This window comes from Bubalus bubalis, chromosome 1 (genome assembly GCF_019923935.1).
Source record: "Bubalus bubalis isolate 160015118507 breed Murrah chromosome 1, NDDB_SH_1, whole genome shotgun sequence".
NCBI lineage: Eukaryota > Metazoa > Chordata > Mammalia > Artiodactyla > Bovidae > Bubalus > Bubalus bubalis.
This window is the reverse complement of record NC_059157.1, coordinates 143,655,568-143,681,290: the sequence shown is the minus strand read 5'-3', so window position 1 is coordinate 143,681,290 and position 25,723 is coordinate 143,655,568. Positions and strand designations below refer to the sequence as shown.

Here is a 25,723-nt window from a genome sequence, read left to right as displayed (position 1 = left end):
ACATCTGAGTAGCTGTTTGCTTTAATTTGAGTATTTTAAAAAAATGATTTTGCTATATGTATGGATTTGATTAGTCTATCTAAAGCCGAGAAAAATATTTACTTGCATGACATTTTTACTTAGTTTGATTTTTTGAATTTTCACTACAGTATGTCCTCCAACAAAATATGGCCCAAATTGTGAGCTAAAATGCACCTGTAAAAATGGTGGCCTTTGCAATCCTGTAAATGGAAACTGTACCTGTGCCCTTGGATGGACAGGAGATTATTGTGAAAAAGGTAAGTTGATTACTACCTTCTTTTATTCAATAAAATCTATAGCATACTGCCATTCACTGACAAAATATAGTAGAAATCTGTGAAGGGGCTATTTTCCAATACATTTATGCAAGTTGTTTATAGTTTATGATTACATTTCTAATAAAAATAATGTTATGTTAATACCAATTGATTTTGTTACCTTGTTACTGGAATACCACATGAAAACTCTTAAACTCTTAAGTAATTGAAATAGTATTAATGTGAAAGTGCTCCTGTGAGACCTAAATCCCACTCCCCCTCCAGCCAATTCTTGAGGTGGGCAGGGCACAGGATGCGGGGCCCTGGGCAGACCCAGCTCACATCAGGAGCGGGCCCAGCTTCAAAGGGTGAAGAGGAGGACTCTGGGACCAGAGGTCTTGAAACTGTACATCATCAGGAGAAGATTAATCATGTACCACCATAAATGTACTTTTATTTAGAAGTGATATTCATATGCTGCTCCACATTAGAAAAGTTGATAATGAATGGATAAAAATAAATATCGATAGTTACTGTAGTGTTTGCTTTTCAAACCACAGTTAATTATTTTGTACAGCACTGGAAAGCACGCACCTACTTAGAGCACACTCTTTTAAGAAGATAGTGTTGTGTTTTTCAGAACATTGACAAAGGGTAGTAAGACACAGCATGGATGAGAACACTGTTCTTGGGGCCCCCTGAGTGAAAAATAATCCACAGTGAACTTATACTGAGGTGCTTCCAGCTATGGGATCTCTGGCTCCTTAGACCTGGGACTATGACGTGCTCTCATAATGGGGGTAATTACCCGCCATCTTTCACCACTCATTTGACTGTCATGAAACTTGGCAGCACAGTGCAAGTGAAAGTACCTTGCAGTGGGATTGCATAGGCCCTTATGCTAATTCCTGCTCTGCTGATACCGTGCTCTGGGCCATAAGGACATTCACAACATCTCCCCAATAGTTTCCCATCTGAAAGTGAGGATGATGATACTGAAATGACAGCCCATCTAAAACCAACGTTCAAGGAAGACCAATTTTCATGGACTTTTTAAAACCATGGATCTCCTCTCTTAATTCATGGGCAAGAGCTCCTATCAACATTGTGATACTCAGGACTCCTAAAGCAGAATAATAGCATTTTGTGTAGAATAGATGTGCTCTTGATTTTACTTTTGGTTTTAAGTTAGATAACCCTCAAGCATTTGGGGATGTGGATTATTTTAACTTCTGATTCTATCATTTAAACCTTTTATTATGGAACATTTCAAACATATACAAGAGTTACTGAGACATGGGGTAAATACAAATGTAACCTTGCAACATATGGACAAATTCTCTCTCATGTGAGATTATACCGTATTTCATCCTCATAAGCAATACATGGTTATCAAAAGAGTATAATATGCATGACTCATTGGAAAAGACTCTGATGCTGGGAGGGATTGGGGGCAAGAGGAGAAGGGGATGACAGAGGATGAGATGGCTGGATGGCATCACTGACTCGATGGACGTGAGTCTGAGTGAACTCCAGGAGTTGGTGATGGACAGGGAGGCCTGGCGTGCTGCGATTCATTGGGTCGCAAAGAGTCAGACACAACTGAGCGACTGATCTGATCTGATTATATTAGTGGAGTTTTCATTTTCATTGTTATTATTATGAATAACGTTTAGCATCCTCTTTAATGGCTAAGGAACTTCTGCATTTCTTTTTGTATAAATTGTCTACTTATACTGTAAATAGTTGTCATTTCGATGTGCCCAGGGGAGGAGGTGAGTTCAGGGTCTATGTGGTGCACAGTCTTGGCCACTCTCATCACTGCAAGGCTTTTTTCTCCAAGATTACTGGGCTTCTTATATAACAGCTGACATCTTAAAACAGAAGTTGTCAGGTCTTCCTAAGACATAGACGTGATCTATCATCATTTTCACCACATTCTCTTGGGTATAGCCAGTTATGGATTCAGCCCACATTCCACAAGAGGATTGACGATACAAAAGTAGGAGTCCCAGGTGATGTGCTTTATTAAGAGCATCTTTGAATTATAGACTATGCATGATTCAAAAAGATTTTGTTTTCTTTTTTTGTTATAAAACCATCTTTTCTCTATTTTGTAAAATGTTGAATCTTAATTAGGGATGGACTCCCCATTCTCAGGTTTTAAAAGAATTCAGCCATGTTTTCTTTTAGGACTCGTATGACACCATTTTTTACATGCAATTCTCTGATCAATTAAAAATATTTTTCTTGGTGTATGGTGTGAGGAATAGATTCATTTCCCCCTTATGTGGCTGTTCAGTTATCACACAAGTCTATCTCTCCCACTGATTTGAGATGCAGGCTTCATTGACAACTAAACATTAATATGCAGTTAGATATAGTTCCTGATGTTCCATTCTATTGATCTGTTTATGTGAAAATGCAATAGTGTTTTTATTAGGAAGTCTTTTTTATATGTATTTGATATCGACAGAGCTAGCCACCCTTCATTACTTTCCTTTTTTGGGGATTTCCTGGTGCTATTCTTGTTAATTTGTCCTTCAAAATGAAATTTATAACCAAATCATCCAGATGCAGGAAAAAAAAAATCAGTTTTTTTCCCACTGTTTTATTGTCCTAGGGGAGAATTATTGTTTTAGGGAGAATTAGCATATTTCTGATATTAACTTATCTTATCCAAGAACAAACATGGTCTATCTTTCCATTTGTGTAAGCTTTTTGTTCCCCAATAAAGTAAAACACTGAATTTTAATATTCATATTATGACATAGCTATTAATTTTTTAATTTAGTCATCATTTTACTGAATTTTAGATGACTATTATTCAAATGTTTCTTCTGCATTTATGAAATTAGTAATATGATTTTTTTCTTTAGGCTGATAAGTATGATGGATTTATCAAATAATTTTTGAATATTACATAACCTTATATTCTTAGAATAAATATTAGTTGTGATATATTACTTTATAATATGCTATTGGCTTCTGTGTACTTTTATGAATTTGGCATCAATATCATAAGTAAAATTGAAGTATAGTTTTTTGTGCATTTTTGGGGGGGTTTTGGAATTGATGTTATACTCAAATAATAAAATCTATTTGGAATTTTCCTTCCTTTTCAATGCTCTAGAATATATATAAGTAATAAGGTGATGATCTGAACTGTAAAAGTTTATAGGATTTACCTGTGAAGCTCAGGAGTGGCTATTTTTTTTTTAATTGGAGCTGTTTTCTATTTTCTCTATTGTTTTTCTGTTATAACTAGCTTATCTAGGTTTTCTGCTTCAAATTAGGAAAATGTTGGTAAGTTGTCTTCTGTAACTTTTCCATTTCATTTAGGTTTTTGTATTTATTTGTAGTATACTTTTTATATTGATTCCTTTTGATGATCATTGCACATTTAAAAAAAAAAAAGTGTGTATTTGTACTTTTCCTCTTTTATCTTGATCACATTGGCTAATGATTTGTCTGTCTTTTTCATTAATTGTCCTGTTTATTTCTGTCTTTAAATTCATTACAGGTTCAATTGTCTTAACTAGAGTTATTGGTCATGTGGCTTCTTTTTCAGAATGTTTTCCTGGTTATTATGGTCCAGGCTGCCATTTTAATTGCACATGTCAGAACAATGGAGTTTGCAATAGGTTTTCTGGAAGATGTGAATGCCTCCCTGGTTACCATGGAAGAGACTGTGAACATGGTAAACAGAGAAAATGAGTGGGCATGTTATGATGTTAAGTTTAAAAAAATATTTTTAAATCATAAAATAATACATTCACATTATATCAAACTAGATAAGCTGTTAATATTTTAATGTTTATTCTTGCGATGTATTTTTTATAGCTCTAATTTAAGTTCTAGGTGTTGAGAACTATCATGATGATGAAGTAATTGAACTTCTTTATTTGTTTCAGAATAGATGCTTAAAAAAATGTCTGTGGTTCTATAATTATCTACAGTAGACACAGGCAGACACATGCAGTGGAGTCAGCTGTTGGTCTTTTTGAATATACTGATATTTCTTTATATCATTTCTTCATTTGGACTCTATATTTTCAACTAAACTAGGAAAATGGAGAATTCTGCCATAATTTGTCTTTGACATCAGAGAACCCTGATGGACAATACAGCTAAGAGATTAAGATGTGAGAGCTTAGTCTCTAGAATTAGTTGTATATGGCCTGCCTCTGCCATATAAAATATGTATAAACAAAATTTTTATAAGTTTCAGTTTTTTATAGTGTATAAAATGAAGATAATAATAAACTCACCTTAAAAGGTCATCATTAGGATTAAATACTTGGAAGCATTCATCACTGAGGCATGTTGTAAAAGGCTTCACAGGTGGCACTAGTGGGCAATTACCCGCCTGCCAATGCAGGAGACATAAGAGATGTGGGTTTGATCCCTGGGTCGGGATGATCCCCTGGAGGAGGGCATGGCAACCCACTTCAGTATTCTTGCCTGGAGAATCCCACAGACAGAGGAGACTCGTGGGCTACAGTCCATAGGGTTACAAAGAGCTGGACCTGCTGAAGCTACTTAGCATGCACACATGCGTGCACATTGTAAAAGCTGATGAACATTAATTACTTACAAATCAAGTCTTTTTTAAAGCCTCTGTAGTTGGTGGCTCAGATGGTAGAGAATCCACCTTCAATGCAGGAGACCTGGATTGGATCCCTGGGTTGGGAAGATCCCCTGGAGAAGGAAATGGCAACGCATTCCAATATTCTTGCCTGGAGAATCCCCATAGACAGAGGAGCCTGGCAGACTACAGTCTGTGGGGTCACAAAGACTCAGACACAGCTCGGTGACTAAACACAGCACAGTGATATGAGCAATATTTAAAATTGTTTCCACTTGTTTCAACCTGTCTTTAGGTTCTATAAAACATATTTCACAGAAACAAATTCTACTAACCCTTTCTAGGTTTAGAATTATTGCCAGCACTCTGATGTTTCTTGGGTTAGGGTGTATGAAAGTAAACATCACGTAGTTTTTGTTTGTTTTGTTTTCAATATTGGAATAAGAGATACAGAAGAGGGAAAAACAGTATCTATTCAAGGCCCACAAATTTCATCCTGTTTACAGTAGGATAGCAAGGAAGATTTTGAGCAGACAAGGGACATCCCTCTGGTGAAAGAAATCTATAAAGTAGATACATTATTAATTATTAGGAAAAGTAGCCATTGATTGTGTCCACACAGAAAGCTATAGTGATGATCTAGGATTTCAAAAATCTATTCTGGGATCAAAATGTAAATGCATGAATAGAAAAGTATGTCGGAAGAGCAATTGACTGTATTTTGGCAATTGATTTGGACATACAGGTGAGGAAGATGTAGGAATCAAAGTGAAGTGAAGTGAAGTCACTCAGTCATGTCTGACTCTTTGCGACCCCATGGACTGTAGTCTACCATGCTCCTCTGTCCATGGGATTTTCCAGGCAAGAGTACTGGAGTGGGTTGCCATTTCCTTCTCCAGAGGATCTTCCCGACTCAGGGATCGAACCCAGGTCTCCCACATTGTAAGCAAGACACTTCACTGTCTGAGCCACCAGGGAAGTCAAAGATAACTCTAAAGTTCTAAGCCAATGGACCTGGAAGAATGATAATATCATTTAGACAAAAGGAAAAGTTGAGCAAACCAACATTTATGAGCTCAATTTTTTTTTAAATAATTAAAATAGGGGAGATAAAGGAGGCTTCCCTGGTAGCTCAGCTGGTGAAAAAAAAAAGTCTGCCTGCAATGCAGGAAACCCCAGTTTGATTCCTGGGTCAGGAATATCCCTTGGAGAAGAGATAGGCTACCCACTCCAATATTCCTGGGCTTCTCTGGTGGCTTAGTCAGTAACGAATTAAAGAATCTGCCTGTAATGCGGGAGACCTGGGGATCTCTGGGTTGGGAAGATCCCCTGGAGGAGGGTATGGCAACCCACTCCAGTATTCTCGCCTGGAGAATACCCATGGACAGAGGAGATTTGATTTTTTTAAATATATTGTCAACAGCAATTAAATAAGATCAAACAAAAGAAACCTTGCACTAAATCTTCATTTTTTAAGAGTTAAAATGAGATTCGAAAATGGAAGACTGTATATCATACAAAATAATTCATTCCTCATCTCTTTTTGGTTTTACCTTCTTTTTCTGCTCTCTGATGTCAGTTTTTCCTGATGTTGAATATATCCTGAGTAACTCCATTTATGCTGAAGTGTCACACACTTGAAGCCTAGGCAAATCCAACTCTAGGTGCCTGGGAAGAAGGGTTGGGGGACACAGAGAGAGGAAGAAATTGTGAAGAGCAAGAGTGAGAGGGAGCGAAAGAGAGAGTGGATAATTGAAGGAAAAGGAAATTGCATACCCCTTCTGTTCCCACTGGTGAGTAGTGAGTATAGCCATAGACAAAACCCAAGTAATAAATGAGAATCCTTTGCCTGCTGTCAAAATTAGCTCTCACATACCTCCCTCAGGCTGAGCATCTCCCTGAGCAGAGGACAATTTTAGCATTCCAAGGAATGCATTTGCTTGGACCACATGGTATCTAAACCAATTACTTCTGATGTTGGACCACATGGTAGCTAAACCAATTACTTCTGATGTTCAGCCACAAAAATATCTCCAACCATGGAGGAAAAACAGATTGCATTGGACTTGCTAAGAAACAGTTCTACATTATACTTCTATGGGCTATCTAAATAAATTTTTTAAAGATTAAATTTTACTGACTTTAAAACATGACTTCTTAAGATGTTAACTTATTCCATACATATACATCACGTTCTCCATTATTTACTTTCTTCCTCTTTTTCCTCCCCTGTTTTCTTTATATCCCCTTCCATTGTCTATCCCCAGGACTTCAAATACCAAGAGCTATATGAATCACCTTCCACAGATAGTCTCTTATTTATTTCAAGAATTTTAAATTCTCACTAAAGTTAGCCTGGATCTGAAGTTAGAAAACATTGCTATTTTAGGTGTTTAGGTTATTAGAGGGTTTTGATGAAGTCTTTGTCAGACTATAACACATTACAGCAAATCAACTTTATCTACTTGAAGATATCTTACATTTTCTTGTGGACTTTTCTAGACGACTGGTTGAGAATGGCACTGATATATTCACATATCTGCATGACTAAAGTACTGTCACTATGCTTCTCCATGTTATTTTTCCTTGCTTTCCAGTTCTTGTGCCTCTTTTCTCTTTCTTTGGTCCTGGGAAAGAGATTACCTAGAGTATATCCTTTAATTTTTCCCTTATTTATTCTTAAAGCCAAAATAGTGTTTTGACATTTCCATTTTCTAGCATGCCTTCCTGGATTTTATGGTTTGAACTGTGCTCACGTCTGTGACTGCAAAAATGGGGCCAGTTGTGATGCAGCCAGTGGACAGTGCATTTGCCCAGCAGGTTTCCATGGCAACCAGTGTGAAAAAGGTAGAGCCAGGGTGTTTTTAAGCATTGAATGTGGGAATTCTGTGCGACTGTGAGATCTTTCCATCTGATGGGAAACATGTAAACCTGAATCTCAAACATGGAATAATCACCTGAGCTTCTGATATGGACATTAAAGTGACAAGAATTCACTCTTACAAGCAGTAAAATGAGTCCTGATTTTATTACTGATTGGTCAAAATTTTTATTCTGCCCTAAATGAAACTATTTAGGATCTCAAAGCACCACTAAAGCAGTTAGTCTTCAATGGAAAAGAATTCTGCTTTGAATGAGAAATATTTCATTAAATGCTTTGAAAAGGATGACATGCATTGGGTTCAGTGAAACAGACTCAAGGGCTTTATGAAAATGTTTAAGATGTGAACGAGGCATTCATCAGCAGAAGTAATAGCAGCCATGAATGTAGATGAAGATATATAGGTGAGAAAGTGGGCTACTCAGTTTGAAATAAAATATTATTAAGCCCTGGTCCATTCAAAACAATACAGAACCACACAGGTTTCAATAAATAATTCCAAGTTTCATTTTAGTTTCTACTATGTTTGCTCTTGTGCATATGGTTACAGCAACCCCAATAATTATAAAGATAATATAATGATAGTGGTCATTTGACTTTATGGGAATCAAAGTTCTTATCTTAAAAAAGGAACTATATATTAGTTCCATATCCTATTCACATAGGTCACTAGAACTTTACATATAGTATCTCTTGTCCATGCTTTATTCACTTATTCATTTATTATGTAACAATTTGAAAAAAATGTACACATATTCCCTGCTTGCTATTTAAAGCCTGGGAATATAGTGAAGCTTACCATCTTCTGGAGAAATAGTAAATAAATAAATAGCATTATAAGGAAAACTAAAGTAATGCCTCCCTGGTGGCTCAGTGGTAAAGAATCTGCCTGCCAATGCAGAAGACACAGTTTCCATCACTGGGTCGGGAAGATCCCTAGGAGAAGCAAATGGCAACACACTCAGTATTCTTGCTGGGAAATCCCATGGACAGAGAAGCCTGGCAGGCTACAGTCCATGGAGTCACAAAAGAGTCAGACACAACTTAGCAACAAAACAACAACACTTAAAGTAATGTACTTGGCTGGATGACTCAGTCTCATTCCTTAAATTTCTGTCTTCAAAAAGCTTGCTGCTGCTGCTGCTGCTAAGTTGCTTCAGTCGTGTCCGACTCTGTGAGACCCAATGGACGGCAGCCCACCAGGCTCCCCTGTCCCTGGGATTCTCCAGGCAAGAACACTGGAGTGGCTTGCCATTTCCTTCTCCAATGCATGAAAGTGGAAAGTGAAAGTAAAGTCACTCAGTCATGTCTGACCCTCAGCAACCCCATGGACTGCAGCCTTCCAGGCTCCTCCATCCATGGGATTTTCTAGGCAAGAGTACTGGAGTGGGGTGCCACTGCCTTCTCCATCATTCTAACAGGTGCAAACCAGTGTTGAAGTAAGTCAATTTTAAGGTGCAAGTATGAACTTGTGTAGAAAATGAAGCTTCATTCCAGAACTTTCCTCCCTTCTTCCAACCAAATAATCTCATTTTATCTTCCCACTATGCTTTTACAGAACAAAAAAAAAAAAAAAGAAAGAAAGAAAGAAACTGTATCTTAAATCTCAACTTAGGTGCATCAGTGAGAGCTCAAGGAGTTAATTTTTCAGCATTTCTCTTTCCTGGATAGAATGTTCAGCTGGAATGTTTGGAGACAATTGCCATCAACTTTGTGATTGTGAAAGAGAAAGCTCCTGCCACCCAGTAACTGGAAAATGCCTCTGCCCACCTGGGAAAAATGGAGGGAGATGTGATGCTGGTGTGAACCAAAGCACCTTTGGATGTCTCTCTGACTCATGGGTTATGTGGAAATATATAGACATTTTCATACTAAGAGCATTACCTAAAGAACATTGCCTCACCACTGCTTGTTACCTTGCCTTACTATGATTAATCAGGGTATGTAGTTGTTACTTTATAGACACCCAAAACCAGCACCACAACAGACAGAGCATACCTTGTAAGTACCTCAAAGTGATGCAGTTAAACATTGTGATCACAAAGTGATTCAAGAAAATACTAGATTTATAAGGCAATCAAGGTAAGGTCCAGATAGTATTCTTAAAAACAAAGTTCTCAAATATTCTTTGGGAATTGAAACTTACACTTTTTGTTTTGTTTTACTTACAGGAAGAACAGCCTTAAATAAAATTGTAATATTCAGGGACTATCTTAAAAAAAAGAGAGAAAATAGATTCAATGAACCATTGACTTCTCACTTGCTGTTAAACTTAATGGATGCATACTAGATGGATAGGTTTTATATTAAATTCACAATAGTCCTGAAGGACTGACTGTGCCACAGATATGACCCAAAGTAGAGCATTTAATCTCAGAATTTACCTTCTTCATCTGGCTAAAAGGAAGGTTTAGTTCACTTCAGTTCAGTCGCACAATCATGTCCGACTCTTTGCAACACCATGGATTGCAGCACACCGGGCTTCCCTATCTATTATCAACACCCAGAGCTTACTCAAACTCATGTCCATAGAGTCGGTGATGCCATCCAACCATCTCATCCTCTGTAGACTGCTTCACCTCCTGCCTTCAATCTTTCATAACATCAGGGTCTTTTCAAATGAGTCACTTCTTTGCATCAGGTGGCCAAAGTATTGGAGTTTCAGTTTCAACAGCAGTCCTTCCAATGAATATTCAGGACTGATTTCCTTTAGGATGTCCAATGGACTCTCAAGAGTCTGCTCCAACACCACATTCAAAAGCATCAATTCTTCGGCACTCAGCTTTCTTTATAGTCCAACTCTCACATCCATACATGACAACTGGAAAAACCGTATCTTTGATTAGATGGACCTTTGTTGGCAAAGTAACGTCTCTGCTTTTTAATATGCTATCTAGGTTGGTCATAACTTTTCTTCCAAGGAGCAAGCGTCTTTTAATTTCATGAGTGCAGTCATCGTCTGCAGTGATTTTGGATCCCCCCAAAATAAACTCTCTCACTGTTTCCCCATCTATTTCCCATGAGTGATGGGACCAGATGCCATGATCTTAGTTTTCTGAATGTTGAGTTTTAAGCTAACTTTTTCACTCTCCTCTTTCACTTTCATCAAGAGGCTCTTTAGTTCTTATTCATTTTCTGCCATAAGGGTGGTGTCATCTGCATATCTGAGGTTTTTGATATTCTCCCGGCAATCTTAATTCCAGCTTGTACTTCATCCAGCCCAGCATTTCTCATGATGTACTCTGCATATAAGTTAAATAAGCAGGGTGACAATATACAGCCCTGACATCCTCCTTTTCCTATTTGGAACAAGTCTGTTGTTCCATGTCCAGTTCTAACTGTTGCTTCCTGACCTGCATACAGGTTTCTCAAGAGGCAGGTCAGGTAGTCTGGTATTTCTATCTCTTTCAGAAATTTCCAGTTTGTCATGATCGACACAGTCAAAGTCTTTGGCATAGACAATAAAACAGAAGTAGATGTTTGTCTGGAACTCTCTTGCTTTTTCAATGATCCAAAGGATGCTGGCAATTTGATCTCTGGTTCCTCTGCCTTTTCTAAATCCAGCTTGAATATCTGGACGTTCATGGTTCACATACTCTTGAAGCCTGGCTTGGAGAATTTTGAGCATTACTTTGCTAGCATGTGAGATAAGTGCACTTGTGTAGTAGTTTGAGCATTCTTTGGCACTGCCTCTCTTTGGGATTGGAAGGAAAACTGACCTTTTCTAGTCCTGTGGCCACTGCTGATTTTTCCAAATTTGCTGGCATATTGAGTGCAGCAGTTTCACAGCATCATCTTTTAGGATTTGAAATAGCTTAGCTGGAATTCCATCACCTCCTAGCTTTGTTCGTAGTGATGCTTCCTAAGGTCAATTTGACTTCACATTCCAGGATATCTGGCTCTAGGTGAGTGATCACACCATCATGATTATCTGGGTCATGAAGATCTTTTTTGTATGGTTCTTCTGTGTATTCTTGCCACCTCTTAGTGTCTTCTGCTTCTGTTAAGTCCATACAATTTCTGTCCTTTATTGTCACCACCTTTGCATGAAATGTTCCCTTGTTATCTCTAATTTTCTTGAAGAGATCTCTAGTCTTTCCCATTCTGTTGTTTTCCTCTATTTCTTTGCACTGATCACTGAGGAAGAGTTTCATTTCTCTCCTTGCTATTCTTTGGAACTCTGCATTCAAATGGGTATATCTTTCCTTTTCTCCTTTGCCTTTCACTTCTCTCTTTACACAGCTATTTGTAAGGCATTTTAGGAATCAGCGAACTAAAATGGACTGGAATGGGTGAATTTAACTCAGATGATCATTATATCTACTACTGTGGACACGAATCCCTAAGAAGAAATGGAGTAGCCCTCACAGTCAACAAAAGAGTCCAAAACGCAGTACTTTGATGAAATCTCAAAAATGAAAGAATGATCTCTGTTCATTTCCAAGGCAAACCATTCAATATCACAGTAATCCTAGTCTATGCCTCGACCAGTAAAGCTGAAGAAGCTGAAGTTGAACAGTTCTATGAAGACATACAAGACCTTCTAGAACTAATACCTCAAAAAGATGTCCTTTTCATTATAGGGGACTGGAATGCAAAAGTAGGAAGTCAAGAAATACCTGCAGTAGCAGGCAAATTTGGCCTTGGAGTACAGAATGAAGCAAGGCAAAGGCTAATAGAGCTTTGCCGAGAGAATGCACTGGTCCTAGTGAACACCCTCTTCCAACAACACAAGAGAAGACTCTACAGATGGATATCACCAAATGGTCAATACTGAAATCAGATTGATTATATTTTTTCAGTCAAAGATTTAGAAGCTCTATACAGTCAGCAAAAACAAGACCAGGAGCTGACTGTGGCTTGGATCATGGACTCCTTATTGCCAACTTCAGACTTTAATTGAAGAAAGTAGGGAAAACCATTAGACCATTCAGGTATGACCTAAATCAAATCCCTTACGATTATATAGTGCAAGTGACAAATAGATTCAAGGGATTAGATCTGATAGAGTGTCTAAAGAACTATAGACGGAGGTTCATGACATTGTACAGGAGGCAGGGATCAAGACCATCCCCAAGGAAAAGAAATGCAAAAAAAAAAAAAAAAAAAAAAAAGGAGGTTTGAGGCTATGTATTTCTAACATCATTTCCAGCACTATTCTGTGATTCGGTAACCTAGAATTTCAATCATGCTGAAAAAGCCTCAGTAACCTTCCAGGTCAGGCTGGTGGCTCACTGGTAAAGAATTCATCTGCTAATGTAGGAGATGCAGGTTTAATCCCTGGGTCAGGAAGACTCCCTGAATGAGGAAATGGCAACCTACTCTAGGGTTCTTGCTTGGAAAACCCCATTGACTGAGGACACTGGTGGGCTATAGTTCATGGGGTCACAGAGTCAGACACGACTTAGTAACTGAACAAATAATACAGCAACGACCTTCTACACTACAGGAGAGTGCTAGTCACCTAACATCCATCCCCCCACCCCACCTTGCTGCTGAGAAAGAGCAAGAAAAACAACTTGCTTTGAATGACACACCATGCCCTGCCCTAAACTTTGCTTATATTTATTTCATCTGTATAAAAACCCCATGAAATCATTGCTGTTCTTATTCCCATTTGACAGATGAGGAAGTGGAGGCACAGAAAGGAAAAAGTGGCAGAGCCAAGATTTGAACCCAGGTAGTCTGGCTTCAGACCTTGGGTGATGCTATTAGGAGGTGATACTGTATATGTAAACATCTGTATCTAGTCCAGAATAAGGAACCTCCAGTGGCTCATTAAGAGTCTTGCAGTCCTTCCAACCCCTCATTCTTCCCTTCTGTGCAGACTTACAGGATAAGGCCAAGAGGTTTTGAGTATTAACTAGGAATCCTTTGGATCTTCAAACTCAGGAGCTTACTGATATTGACATTTCTTCCCTGAAAATCTGCTTCATTTGTATCTTTAATCCTTGTGTTTCTACAAGTTTGTTTCTACAAACTTCACTACAAGTTTCTTGAGAGTTGAATCCATGTTTACTTATCTTTTATCAAAAACATTTAGAATTAGGTCTAGCGCATGATAGTCTCAGCAAAATTTTTTTGAATTCATTCTTGCTTTCTTTCTCCATTTTCTGAATGCAGTCATGATAGAAGTACCTGAACTTGGTCACACCTAAACTAAATTCATCAGAATAAGCATCCACATGACATCATGATGAAGACACAGGACACAGTCTCCAATGAAATGCTCACTAAAGGCAGTGCTTTATGCATTTGTGGATTCATCTAAATCCTCAAGAAAACCATTAATGTATATTGAATGCACATTATCAACCAGGCATTTTCACTTATACTAGATGCCTTTAATATTATCACCATGCCCATTTTCTAGGTGAGGAAGCTGGGCGCTAAAGGTTAAGTAAGTTCCCCAAGATTCAGTTCAGTTCAGTTCAGTTGCTCAGTCGTGTCCGACTCTGCGACCCCATGAATCGCAGCACGCCAGGCCTCCCTGTCCATCAACAACTCCCGGAGTTCACTCAAACTCATGTCCATCGAGTCGGTGATGCCATCCAGCCATCTCATCCTCTGTGATCCCCTTCTCCTCCCACCCCCAATCCCTCCCAGCATCAGAGTCTTTTCCAATGAGTCAGCTCTTCACATGAGGTGGCCAAAGTACTGGAGTTTCAGCTTTAGCATCAGTCCTTCCAGTGAACACCCAGGACTGATCTCCTTGGTTGGATCTCCTTGCTTCAATCTTTCACAGCATCAGGGTCTTTTCAAATGAGTCAGTTCTTTGCATCAGGTGGCCAAGCTATTGGAGTTTCAGCTTCAGCATCAATCCTTCCAATGAATATTCAGGACTGATTTCCTTTAGGATTAACTGGCTGGATTTCCTTGCAGTCCAAGGGACTCTCAAGAGTCTTCCCCAACACCACATTTCAAAAGCATCAATTCTTTGGTGCTCAGCTTTCTTCACAGTCCAACTCTCACATCCATACACGACCACTGGAAAAACCATAGCCTTGACTAGATGACCTCTGTTGGCAAAGTAATATCCCTGCTTTTCAATATACTATCTAGGTTGGTCATACCTTTCCTTCCAAGGAGTAAGCATCTTTTAATTTCATGGCTGCAGTCACCATCTGCAGTGATTTTGGAGCCCCCCAAAATAAATTCTGACACTGTTTCCACTGTTTCCCCATCTATTTCCCATGAAGTGATGGGACCAGATGCCATGATCTTCGTTTTCTGAATGTTGAGCTTTAAGCCAACTCTTTCACTCTCCACTTTCACTTTCATCAAGAGGCTTTTGAGTTCTTCTTCACTTTCTGCCATAAGGGTGGTGTCATCTGCATATCTGAGGTTATTGATATTTCTCCCTGCAATCTTGATTCCAGCTTGTGCTTCCTCCAGCCCAGCGTTTCTCATGATTTACTCTGCATATAAGTTAAATAAGCAGGGTGACAATATACAGCCTTGACGTACTCCTTTTCCTATTTGGAACCAGTCTGTTGTTCCATGTCCAGTTCTAGCTGTTGCTTCTTGACTTGCATACAGGTTTCTCAAGAGGCAGGTCAGGTGGTCTGGTATTCCCATCTCTTTCAGAATTTTCCACAGTTTATTGTAATCCACACAGTCAAAGGCTTTGGCATAGTCAATAAAGCAGAAATAGATGTTTTTCTGGAACTCTCTTGTTTTTTCCATGATCTAGCAGATGTTGGCAATTTGATCTCTGGTTCCTCTGCCTTTTCTAAATCCAGCTTGAACATCTGGAAATTTCACGGTTCACATATTGCTGAAGCCTGGCTTGGAGAATTTTGAGCATTACTTTACTAGCATGTGAGATGAGTGCAATTATGCGGTAGTTTGAGCATTCTTTGGCATGGCCCTTCTTTGGGATTGGAATGAAAATTGACCTTTTCCAGTCCTGTGGCCACTGCTGAGTTTTCCAAATTTGCTGGCATATTGAGTTTAGCACTTTCACAGCATCATCTTTCAGGATTTGAAATAGCTCAACTGGAATTCCATCACCTCCACTAGCTTTGTTTGTAGTGATGCTTTCTAAGGCCCACTTGACTTCACATTCCAGGATGTCTGGCTCTAGGTGAGTGATCACACCATTGTGATTATCTGGGTCATGAAGATCTTTTTTGTATAGTTCTTCTGTGTATTCCTGTCACCTCTTCTTAATATCTTCTGCTTCTGTTAGGTCCATACCATTTCTGTCATTTATCGAGCCCATCTTTACACGAAATGTTCTCTTGGTATCTCTAATTTTCTTGAAGAGATCTCTAGTCTTTCCCATTCTGTTTTTTTCCTTTATTTCTCTGCATTGATTGCTGAGGAAGGCTTTCTTATCTCTCCTTGCTATTCTTTGGAACTCTGTATTCAGATGCGTATATCTTTCCTTTTGTCCTTTGCTTTTCACTTCTCTTCTTTTCACAGCTATTTGTAAGGCCTCCTCAGACATGCATTTTGCTTTTTTGCTTTCTTTTCCATGGGGATGGTCTTGATCCCTGTGTCCTGTACAATGTCACGAACCTTATTCCATAGTTCATCAGGCACTCTGTCTATCAGATCTAGTTCCTTAAATCTATTTCTCACTTCCACTGTATAATCATAAGGGATTTGATTTCGGTCATACCTGAATGGTCTATTGGTTTTCCCTATTGTCTTCAATTTAAGTCTGAATTTGGCAAAAAGGAGTTCATGATCTAAACCACAGTCAGCTCCTGGTCTTGTTTTTGCTGACTGTATAGAGCTTCTCCATCTTTGGCTGCAAAGAATATAATCAATCTGATTTCACTGTTGATCATCTGGTGATGTCCATGTGTAGAGTCTTCTCTTGTGTTGTTGGAAGAGGGTGTTTGCTATGACCAGAGCTTTCCCCTGGCAAAACTCTATTAGCCTTTGCTCTGCTTCATTTCGTACTCCAAGGCCAAATTTGCCTGTTACTCCAGGTGTTTCTTGACTTCCTACTTTTGCATTCCAGTACTCTATAATGAAAAGGACATCTTTTTTGGGTGTTAATTCTAAAAGGTCTTGTAGGTCTTCATAGAACCATTCAACTTCAGCTTTTTCAGTGTTACTGGTTGGGGCATAGACTTGGATTACCGTGATATTGAATGGTTTGCCTCGGAAATGAACAGAGATCATTCTGTTGTTTTTGAGATTGCATCCAAGTACTGCATTTCAGACTCTTTTTGACCATGATGGCTTCTCCATTTCTTCTAAGGGATTCCTGCCCACAGTAGTAGATATAATGGTCATCTGAGTTAAATTCACCCATTCCAGTCCATTTTAGTTCACTGATTCCTAGAATGTCAACATTCACTCTTGCCATCTCCTGTTTGACCACTTCCAATTTGCCTTGATTCATGGACCTGACATTCCAGGTTACTATGCAATAGTGCTCTTTACAGCATCGGACCTTGCTTCTATCACCAGTTCCATCCACAACTGGATATTGTTTTTGCTTTGCCCCACCCCTTCATTCTTTCTGGAGTTATTTCTCCACTGATCTCCAGTAGCATATTGGGCACCTACTGACCTGGGGAGTTCCTCTCTCATATCCTATCATTTTGCCTTTTCATACTGTTCATGGGGTTCTCAAGGCAAGAATACTGAAGTGGTTTGCCATTCCCTTCTCCAGTGGACCACATTCTGTCAGACCTCTCCACCATGACCCTCCCATCTTGGGTTGGCCTCACACAGCATGGCTTAGTTTCATTGAGTTGAACAAGGCTGTGGTCCATGTGGTCAGATTGGTTAGCTTCCTGTCATTATGGTTTCAGTGTGTCTGCCCCCTGATGCCCTCTTGCAACACCTACCATCTTACTTGGGTTTCTCTTACCTTGGACATGGGGTATAGCTGGTAAATGGGAGCTTAGGGATTTGAAACAAGCAGTCTGGATCCAGAGTTAGACTTTTAACATTCCCCACTAGATACTGCCTCTCAAGGAAAAGAAAGAGATAGAACTGCTTTCAGTTGTCTATCTGCCTTATCCACTAACCAGAGTGAGTGCTGTTTAATTTAATTTAATTTAAAATTCACCTCCACAGTCACACATGACATTAAGTGCTCAGTGGCCACATGACTAGTGGCTACCGTACTGAATAGCTTGGTATAGAACATTTTCATCATTTCAGAAAGTTCTATCTGACAACATTTGGCAATGACTTAAAACTAGCCACTAAACCCGGAGAGCTGATGGACAAGCTGAAAATTAAAACCTTACTGTATGGAGTTTCTATGGACTAAATTCGCTATCACATAGTCTCTTTCATCCACAAGTAAATTGCCATGGGACAGTGGATGCTTTGTATTAACTTGTTAATTCTAGGTGGGCACCTCAAGGCCTCTCTTGTTGTGAGCTCTTTGGGGTACCCATGGCCTACACAGACGTACTGTGGGCTCTTTTATTTGCATTTTTATTTTCAATTAGGCACAGTTCATCTGCGATATTAACTGTGAACAGCTGTGTCTATGCAGGCACTATAAAGATAAAAGACCTCATTTTAATTTGAACTCTGGTAAAGAACCTATTAAACAGCCATAATATTAATTCATAAAAGAATGTAGCAGCTTTTTATTGGATTACTTCCCCACCCCCTTGGTAAATTAACATTTGCAGACATTCAAACAGATGTCTTAAATACACATCGTTATTAACATGAAAATGTGGTATTTTTGTAAATTAAAATCAGATTCTGAACTGCTCAGGAGAGATCCTGACTCATAACTCTTTTTCAAACAAGAAAACTAGGTCTTAAGACCAAACTAAGTAATCCTTCCACATACTAGGCAGCGGTGGGTGTGTTAGGTTAAATTCCAAATGACACAGAGCTTTGTTTTGTTTTGTTTGTTCATTAAGTTTGATGATTTAAAAAAAAAAAAAAGATTCATTTCAGAGTAGTATTTGCATCACCTCCCAAGTTCCTTCTGCCTACCTGTTGTTCCTTGATTTAGGAAGGAATTGAATTTCTGTTTACTCATGTTGAAACTCTGTCAAAAGAATTAATTGTAAAATTGACATATGTTTTCCTTTATCTCGTATTTTAAATGCAACTAGTCAATTAAGATGAGAGCTAGACCATGCCTAAATCTATCTTCATTATCCAAGAAAGAAAATTAAAATAAACATGCACTGCTTGTGGAATATTTAGGGTGAATCTCTAACCCAGCAAAAAGAATTTTGAGACCAGAAAGAAATGTTTAACAAAATTTTGTTCGCAGACTTAGAATCTGCTCTAGGTGTCTGTATCTTTATATTTACATTGCTATCTCTAATTTTTTCTGCCTTCCAGCTTTCCACTTTCTGATTTGGGCTTTCTTTTCCATATGCTTAATACCTGGTGTCTTTCTACACGGTAGTGCAGAATAAGGAATGAGCACTTGAGAACTTAGAAATTCACCTCTGCCATTTTCCAGGGGTCTAACATTTGAGAAGTTCCCTTAAGACATTCAAACCTTAGTTCATCTCTTTTCAGAACGAGAAAGCTTACCTCACCACCGTGCCTACCTCACAGGTGTTTGTTAGAGCCAATTAAGATATATTAGGAACCCATTTTGAAAAATGGCATAGAGCTAGATGAATGTTATTATTGCAAAGTTAAGTTTCTCTGGTCCTTAAACGTTGGTAAATTGAGTTATTTCCCAGTCTTGCCTGACTGCCTAAGAAATGTGAAACCATCTTCTGTTTCCATGGGCTGGGCTTGGCTTTCTTCCCAAGCTCACAATCCTTCAGAAACAGAACCTGTTAATTCTCTGCTAAGTCTCTGCTGGATATCAGACTAAGACAAAATATGCAGGTTGGGGTGTGATTTTGGAAGGGAGACTTTTTTTTAGTCCATATTTTATTGTTTTGATAATGCTAACACTTTTTAATTCCTTTTCTTCATTTATTTACTGATTGTGATCACAATGCAATTCAAGTTAAAGGTAGTTATAACCCTTTAGTACATATAGCAGGATCCTCCATGAGATCTATAATCCTTTCAACATATGTTAAGAGATGAAAAAATTGAATTTAACGTCATTTAATTTTCAGCAACATAAGCACAAGTAATTGTGTTTTCAACCTAAAGGCAAATTTCATATATTGTGTTTTCTGGGTAAGTGTTGCCTTTTTCTGACCTCAAGACAACTAATCCATTTTCCTCGTGTCCCTCACAAAGTGCTACTATAAGCTGTATCAAAAATCTAATTTTGAGAAGGCATTTTGAAAATATCAGTTGCTGTCCTGTCTTCTCATCTGTTTGATTTTGTCACTGACTTTCTTAACACTCTTCAGCCTCCTCCTGTTTCCCATTAAAGTCCTTACTTTCTTATATAACATTCTAAGCATGGGAAAAAGATACCAATGGTTAACCAGAATTCTTTACAAGCCTATCATTATCTTATTGAATTCCAAGAAATAGTAGTAAAAAGACTGACTGAAATGCATATTTGAATTGGTTTTGTTTTTATTTTCCCCCTCACAGAATGCAGGTCAGGCCAGTACGGACCCAACTGCTCTCTGAAGTGCCGGTTCATCCACACAGCTCACTGAGACCCTCTTAATGGGCACTGCAATTGCCCCCCACGGAGAATGGGTCCAACCTGTGAGGAAGATGGTTTGGACGATCCTCAGTAACCAAAAGCTAACAGCTTTTCAGCGGATGAATAGAATTTTGCTGAGGTTCACCCATGGTTCATCATCTTAACTTTGGCAGAGAAATGTACTTACTCAACCATCTTCAGCCCAACCTCGCCTGTTGTGAGGTGAAAGACAGGACGTCTCAACTTTATGGCCTCCAAGGACAAGTTCCACTCTCTAGCCTACCCTTCCCAACTCGCTGAAGAACATGCCCAAGAAAAAGAGAATGTTTTTTCAAGGTCCCAAATTGTAGTAACATTTTGGACTAATAAATGAAACTCTTTTTTTTATATGCACAGGAGGTATTTAAATTTGGAAGTAAGAACTGCTTTTCAGTTCAGGTTGGACTGCACTGAAATATTCACACCTATTCACTGAAGACCTCAGTGACCATTAAGTAGCTGGATCCTCTTTAGAAATGTCTAGAATTTCATCTATTTATTCTCAGTATCCTGCTTCACAGCTAAATCAGCTTCAGATTGTTAATGTATTGTATTTCAAACATGACTTTTGGTGTGGGAGGCTATTAAGACTTTAGCCACATAAAGATCAGGGTTAAAGTATGACGTGCAGACTTACAATGAATCATCAAAATGTTTAATGGAGTTCTCCTCATCATTGGTCAGCAGACAGGAAGAAAAAGAGTACAACTGATCAAGGGAAGTGCTTAGCCTGCTCCACAGATTTCCCATGGAGTAGGACCTGATTGGAAGTAAGCTTTTAATCCACACTGTAATCTTGACCCAAGCTGTTCATCATTTAGGTCGGTTCTATAACATGTGTAAGCATGAGCCATGTGATGAGCCCCAGAGAGACATATCAATAAATATGATTATATTCTTGCTCTCAACTGGTTTATAAGTGTTTAAAATTTCAGATGACTGTTTAATTCACTTTAAATAACAATAATTTTCTTGATTAGAAATGTTGTTACTCATGTTATCTAATAGGATAAACAGAGAATACTGAAATTACATGACTATATATTTGACTTAAAACAATTGTACACAATATAGTATTTAAAGCTCTTAAATAAAATTTTAAATAAAATATTTAAAACTTTAAAATAAAATCTGAAGAAAGATTTGACAGGGATTTATGAAAAATGTTTGGTGTTATCAATTCACTAGTTTCTGATCGTTACTTAACATTTATCTTCCTATATCTCAGCACACTTGACAGAGATATATCATATCTACAATAGACAGCCATGTCAAATTTACTGTTATTAAATAATATGAAAGATATGATTAAATAACATCCTCAAGGATTGCATCTAAATTTGCTTTGGTCTTAAAAGAGTTACAATCAACTTCTCCTTTTTTAGTCTCCATCTATAGTATTTGAAATTAAAGTTTTATGTTTACAATTAAAGTCATTTTAACTATTTTTATCCAGTCAATTGAAAACTGTGCCTTATTCCGAATATTTGACCATTTTCCTTACCTTTTATTTTTAAAACTTCTCTCGGCTTTCCTCATCTTACCTGCAAAGAGTATAAGCAGGCTTCTTTCTCACACTGCCATCTACCACTGAACTCCCTTCATTTCAAGACTTACAAAAACAGTGACTGCAAACAAGGGAGAAAGCAAGATACCAGATTTCTCTTCCTTACTAGAGATTTTATCACTTAGTAAGACACAAAATAATTTGGCAGGAAAAAAGAAAAATAAGAGATTTCTTTAGGTTGAGTTTTTTCTTATGTATTACTTGAAAGAGAAAGTGAAAGTCTCTCAATCTGATCCTTTGCGACCCCATGGACTATACAGCCCGTGGAATTTTCCAGGCCAGAATACTGGAATGGGTAGCCTTTCCCTTCTCCAGGGGATCTTCCCAACTCAGGGACTGAACTCAGGTCCAGATTGTTTACCAGCTGAGTCACAAGGGAAGTCCTCTGTATTGCTTAAGTCTTTATAAATGAGAAGCTATATATAAAATGTCAAGCACAATTCTTGGCAAATGGCAGATAGTCCATATATGATCTCTTTTGTCTCCTTTTCCACCCCAAGCTCTAAAACTAATTATGAGAGTAGGAAAGCAGAGTCATTGCATGAATCACTAGTCACACAGTCATGTGACCCTTTAGACAAACTGAATTTGACTTTCATAGCTCTACCATTCAACAGGAATCAATGCAAGTTACCATAGCCCCTTTTCTTTAGAAAATTTTTATAGATTTCCCTTTCATATCAAAAAGGAAAATAGAAAAATATTTAAAACCCAGAAGGTCTCCATTTTACTTTTAGTCACCTTGAAAAATCTGAAGTGGGACCCTACAAAAAATTAATAGTCATGTGGTAAATCATCTGTTCTAAAAATATTCCAGTTTTTTCTCTTTGAGGACACTAACAGATGTCTAAAAATCATTTAGGCAATGACATTTCATTCATGGACCAGCATATAATAAACGTTAATCTTAATTTAACAGATGGAAAAGTATAAGATAGAATTTCCTTATAAAATCATGTAACAGAATTAAAAAACTCATTTTTAAATCACTGGCATGTTAAAATGCTTTCAATCAAGAAGATAGTATACAATGACCCACACTTCTGAATAAATATAGCATACGTTTTACTTCTGTAAGGGTTTATCTGAGCTTTCTACTTGTTAACAGCTACTGAGGTATAGTGAAGTACAATTTGGCTACCAAGAAATAATTTGCACAAAAGTTTTAAATTCAACTATTGTTTAAAGTGAAGCATGATTCAATAGACATGTTTTTTTAAAACTAAAGTTCAATGTCAAATTAGAATCATTGTCATTGGGTAGAAACACTTTTTATTATTCCTTCTACTTCTCCCTATATAATCTGCTTTTTGAATGTGGAAATGCTGACCCCAAAAGAAATTTGTCCACCCATAATACCTCTTTCAAAGGTGCCTATGTTGTTATGTTTCAGTCTCTCATCTGAAATACAAGAGCAGAGTGGGGATTACTATGCTTTTCTGCAATAATATAGCTCAAGTTTAAAGAAAAGTGAGCAGATGTATGGAAGTGTGCTGGCTAATTTGGAGTTTTAATCTAAAAAGCCTGGGATATACCATTTCAGTTTAACACCTAACTTTACTCTTGCTCTTTCTAACTTCTACATTCATTTATTGAGTTTTCCAGATGAGACAGCTATTTGACACAGGTTAAATTATTTTTAGAGAACTTGGAAATCATTCCAAGAGTTAGTGGCAAGAATGGCATTTCCTTTGTTAGAAATAGCAAAAAGGGTTTGGCTTCTCCTGGGCCTCTTTCACCTTGGTTTCTCCAAGACCTGGTAATACAGATGTAGCAAGAATTTAAAAAAGCATTTTGATGAAGTGAACAAATAATAGCAACTGTCTACACTCTAGGAGTTATATATTCAATTCAGTTGAAATAACTTTTCATGGTTCTATAACAGAAAAAAAAATCCAAGTAGCTGAGTTTTTAAATTAGATTTCAAAGTGATTCCAAAGTTTTGACTCTTTTGCTAATCATGAGGAAACTATGTCCTACTTTCTCTGCTTATGTTTTAGTTTTCCTAAATCAAAACACAAAAAACAATAATTAAGGTCGAGGAAATCTGTTTAAAAGCAGTAGATATCTCTTTTCTATACTTTTACAAATACTGACACACTCTTTCATCTCTAAAAGCTTTGTCAGGATTATAGGAAACACTATTTAATAATTCTTATTTTTATATTTATGTGCAAATAGCTTAAATTTTGAAGAAAAGTAATTCAAATGGCAAATATTAACATTTTTATTTATATTCTTCCACTGGATATCTTAAAAATATGTAAAGTTTCATAATGTCTCTACTTGAAAAGACTATAAGAATATCTACGAAATATAACTTTATTGCTCAGACCTCATGAGAAAAGTTCAACAGTGGTCCATCAGACAAAAAGATTCATGTGAATAATTGGATGTTAAGTGCTTAAGTGTTGACAATATCGGTCTCTTGAAATGGAGAACATTGGTTTGTAAATAAAATTCCATACGTAAGACTTTGATGACTTTGGTAGCTAAGTTTAATATATATTTGATGAATAATCGAACTTGTAACTGATTAGATATATAATCCATTGGTAATATTTGAAGTCGTTTATTGACTGAAAAATGGCCTTCATTAGTGTTGCTTTTTAACTATTACCTAAAAAGCAATTTTCTGTATTTTTAACTTTTGTCTGAATTTATTAATACACTGAGAGATATTAATATTTATTGTTTACAACACTAGGTACTATTGAAAGCATGAAAAAATAGTGGTGAACAAGATGGATGTATTCCCTGCCCTCATAAATTTACAGTCTAGTATAAGACATTAGCCAAGAAGAACAATGTTTTTCAACATTCTTAGCTTTGCAGTGAGTTTTAGAGTTCATTAATCCTTTCCTAAGTCTATTTCTCATAAATTTGTTAATGCTTCTATATTAACACACACTTTGATAAATCAAATGTATCCTACTTAACTTTAAAAAATCCACACACAAGATTTTACTCTTAATGCCACTACAGGAAATGAAATATTTTTTAAAAACTTGTGAAATACCATTTACATTTATAGAAAACTCTATTATTTTTTTGTAATGTAAGAAGGAAGTCCACTTTCAAATCTATTCTTGTAGTTCTAGTGGCATAGAGATTTAGGTAGTGGAAGTAGAGAAAAAAAGAAAATATTTCTCTTATTCTGAAACCAACATGTTCTTTCACCATCCACTACTGCCTTCTCTTTTGGTCAAGATAAGTGTTTCCCAGTGAGAGAGGAGAGTTTGCAGACATTTTTAAGAATCTGATTTTATAATAAGGTGTAATTCTCTCAAGTATTAAAAAAAAATCTTGCTATTTTAATGATGTCTGAAAATAAGATTAGATTATTTCTGTTTTCAATTGTCGTAAAAGACATATAACGTAAAATTTACCATTTTACCAATTTTTAAGTATCTAATTCAGTGGTACTAAGAACATTCACATTGTTATGCTACAATCACCAAGGATTATTTCTTTTTTTATAGGAAGAACTTCTTGATTCCAGTTGAATAATATGTAGAGTCCTCAGTATAAATTATTAGTCTATTTGAATGCTTAATCATATATTGCCTGCACTTTTGAAGTTTTTCATGTTTGTGAATGCTTTGATTATTTGAAAATATGCTTTCTATAATAGTTTCTTCCTATTTGCTAGATGTTTCTGAAAACAAAGACGTTCTTCTTGTTTAAACAATTATGCTTTTCTTAAGGATCATGCAATAAGAAAAGCAGCCATTGTTTGCTACGTGTGTCACAGTGGTGGCTTATCCGTTTTTCATGTTTCTAAATGTACTGAAGAAAAATCCAAAAATAAGCACACTCATTGCTCTATGAAATATTAATCCAACTT

General features: G+C 37.2%; 1 protein-coding gene across 1 annotated transcript in view; it reads left to right on the top strand.

The window, feature by feature from the left end:
- The window catches only part of LOC102399298 (EGF-like and EMI domain-containing protein 1), a 705,282-nt gene extending 684,065 nt beyond the window's left edge, over positions 1-21,217 (top strand). Inside the window, exons 21-25 of the mRNA XM_044945114.2 lie at positions 150-278; positions 3,850-3,978; positions 7,585-7,713; positions 9,419-9,547; positions 20,213-21,217. Of these exons, the coding sequence (XP_044801049.2) occupies positions 150-188 (39 nt within the window). The 3' untranslated portion in view covers positions 189-278; positions 3,850-3,978; positions 7,585-7,713; positions 9,419-9,547; positions 20,213-21,217. The remainder of the gene's footprint in view (positions 1-149; positions 279-3,849; positions 3,979-7,584; positions 7,714-9,418; positions 9,548-20,212) is intronic.
- Positions 21,218-25,723: the final 4,506 nt, after the last annotated feature.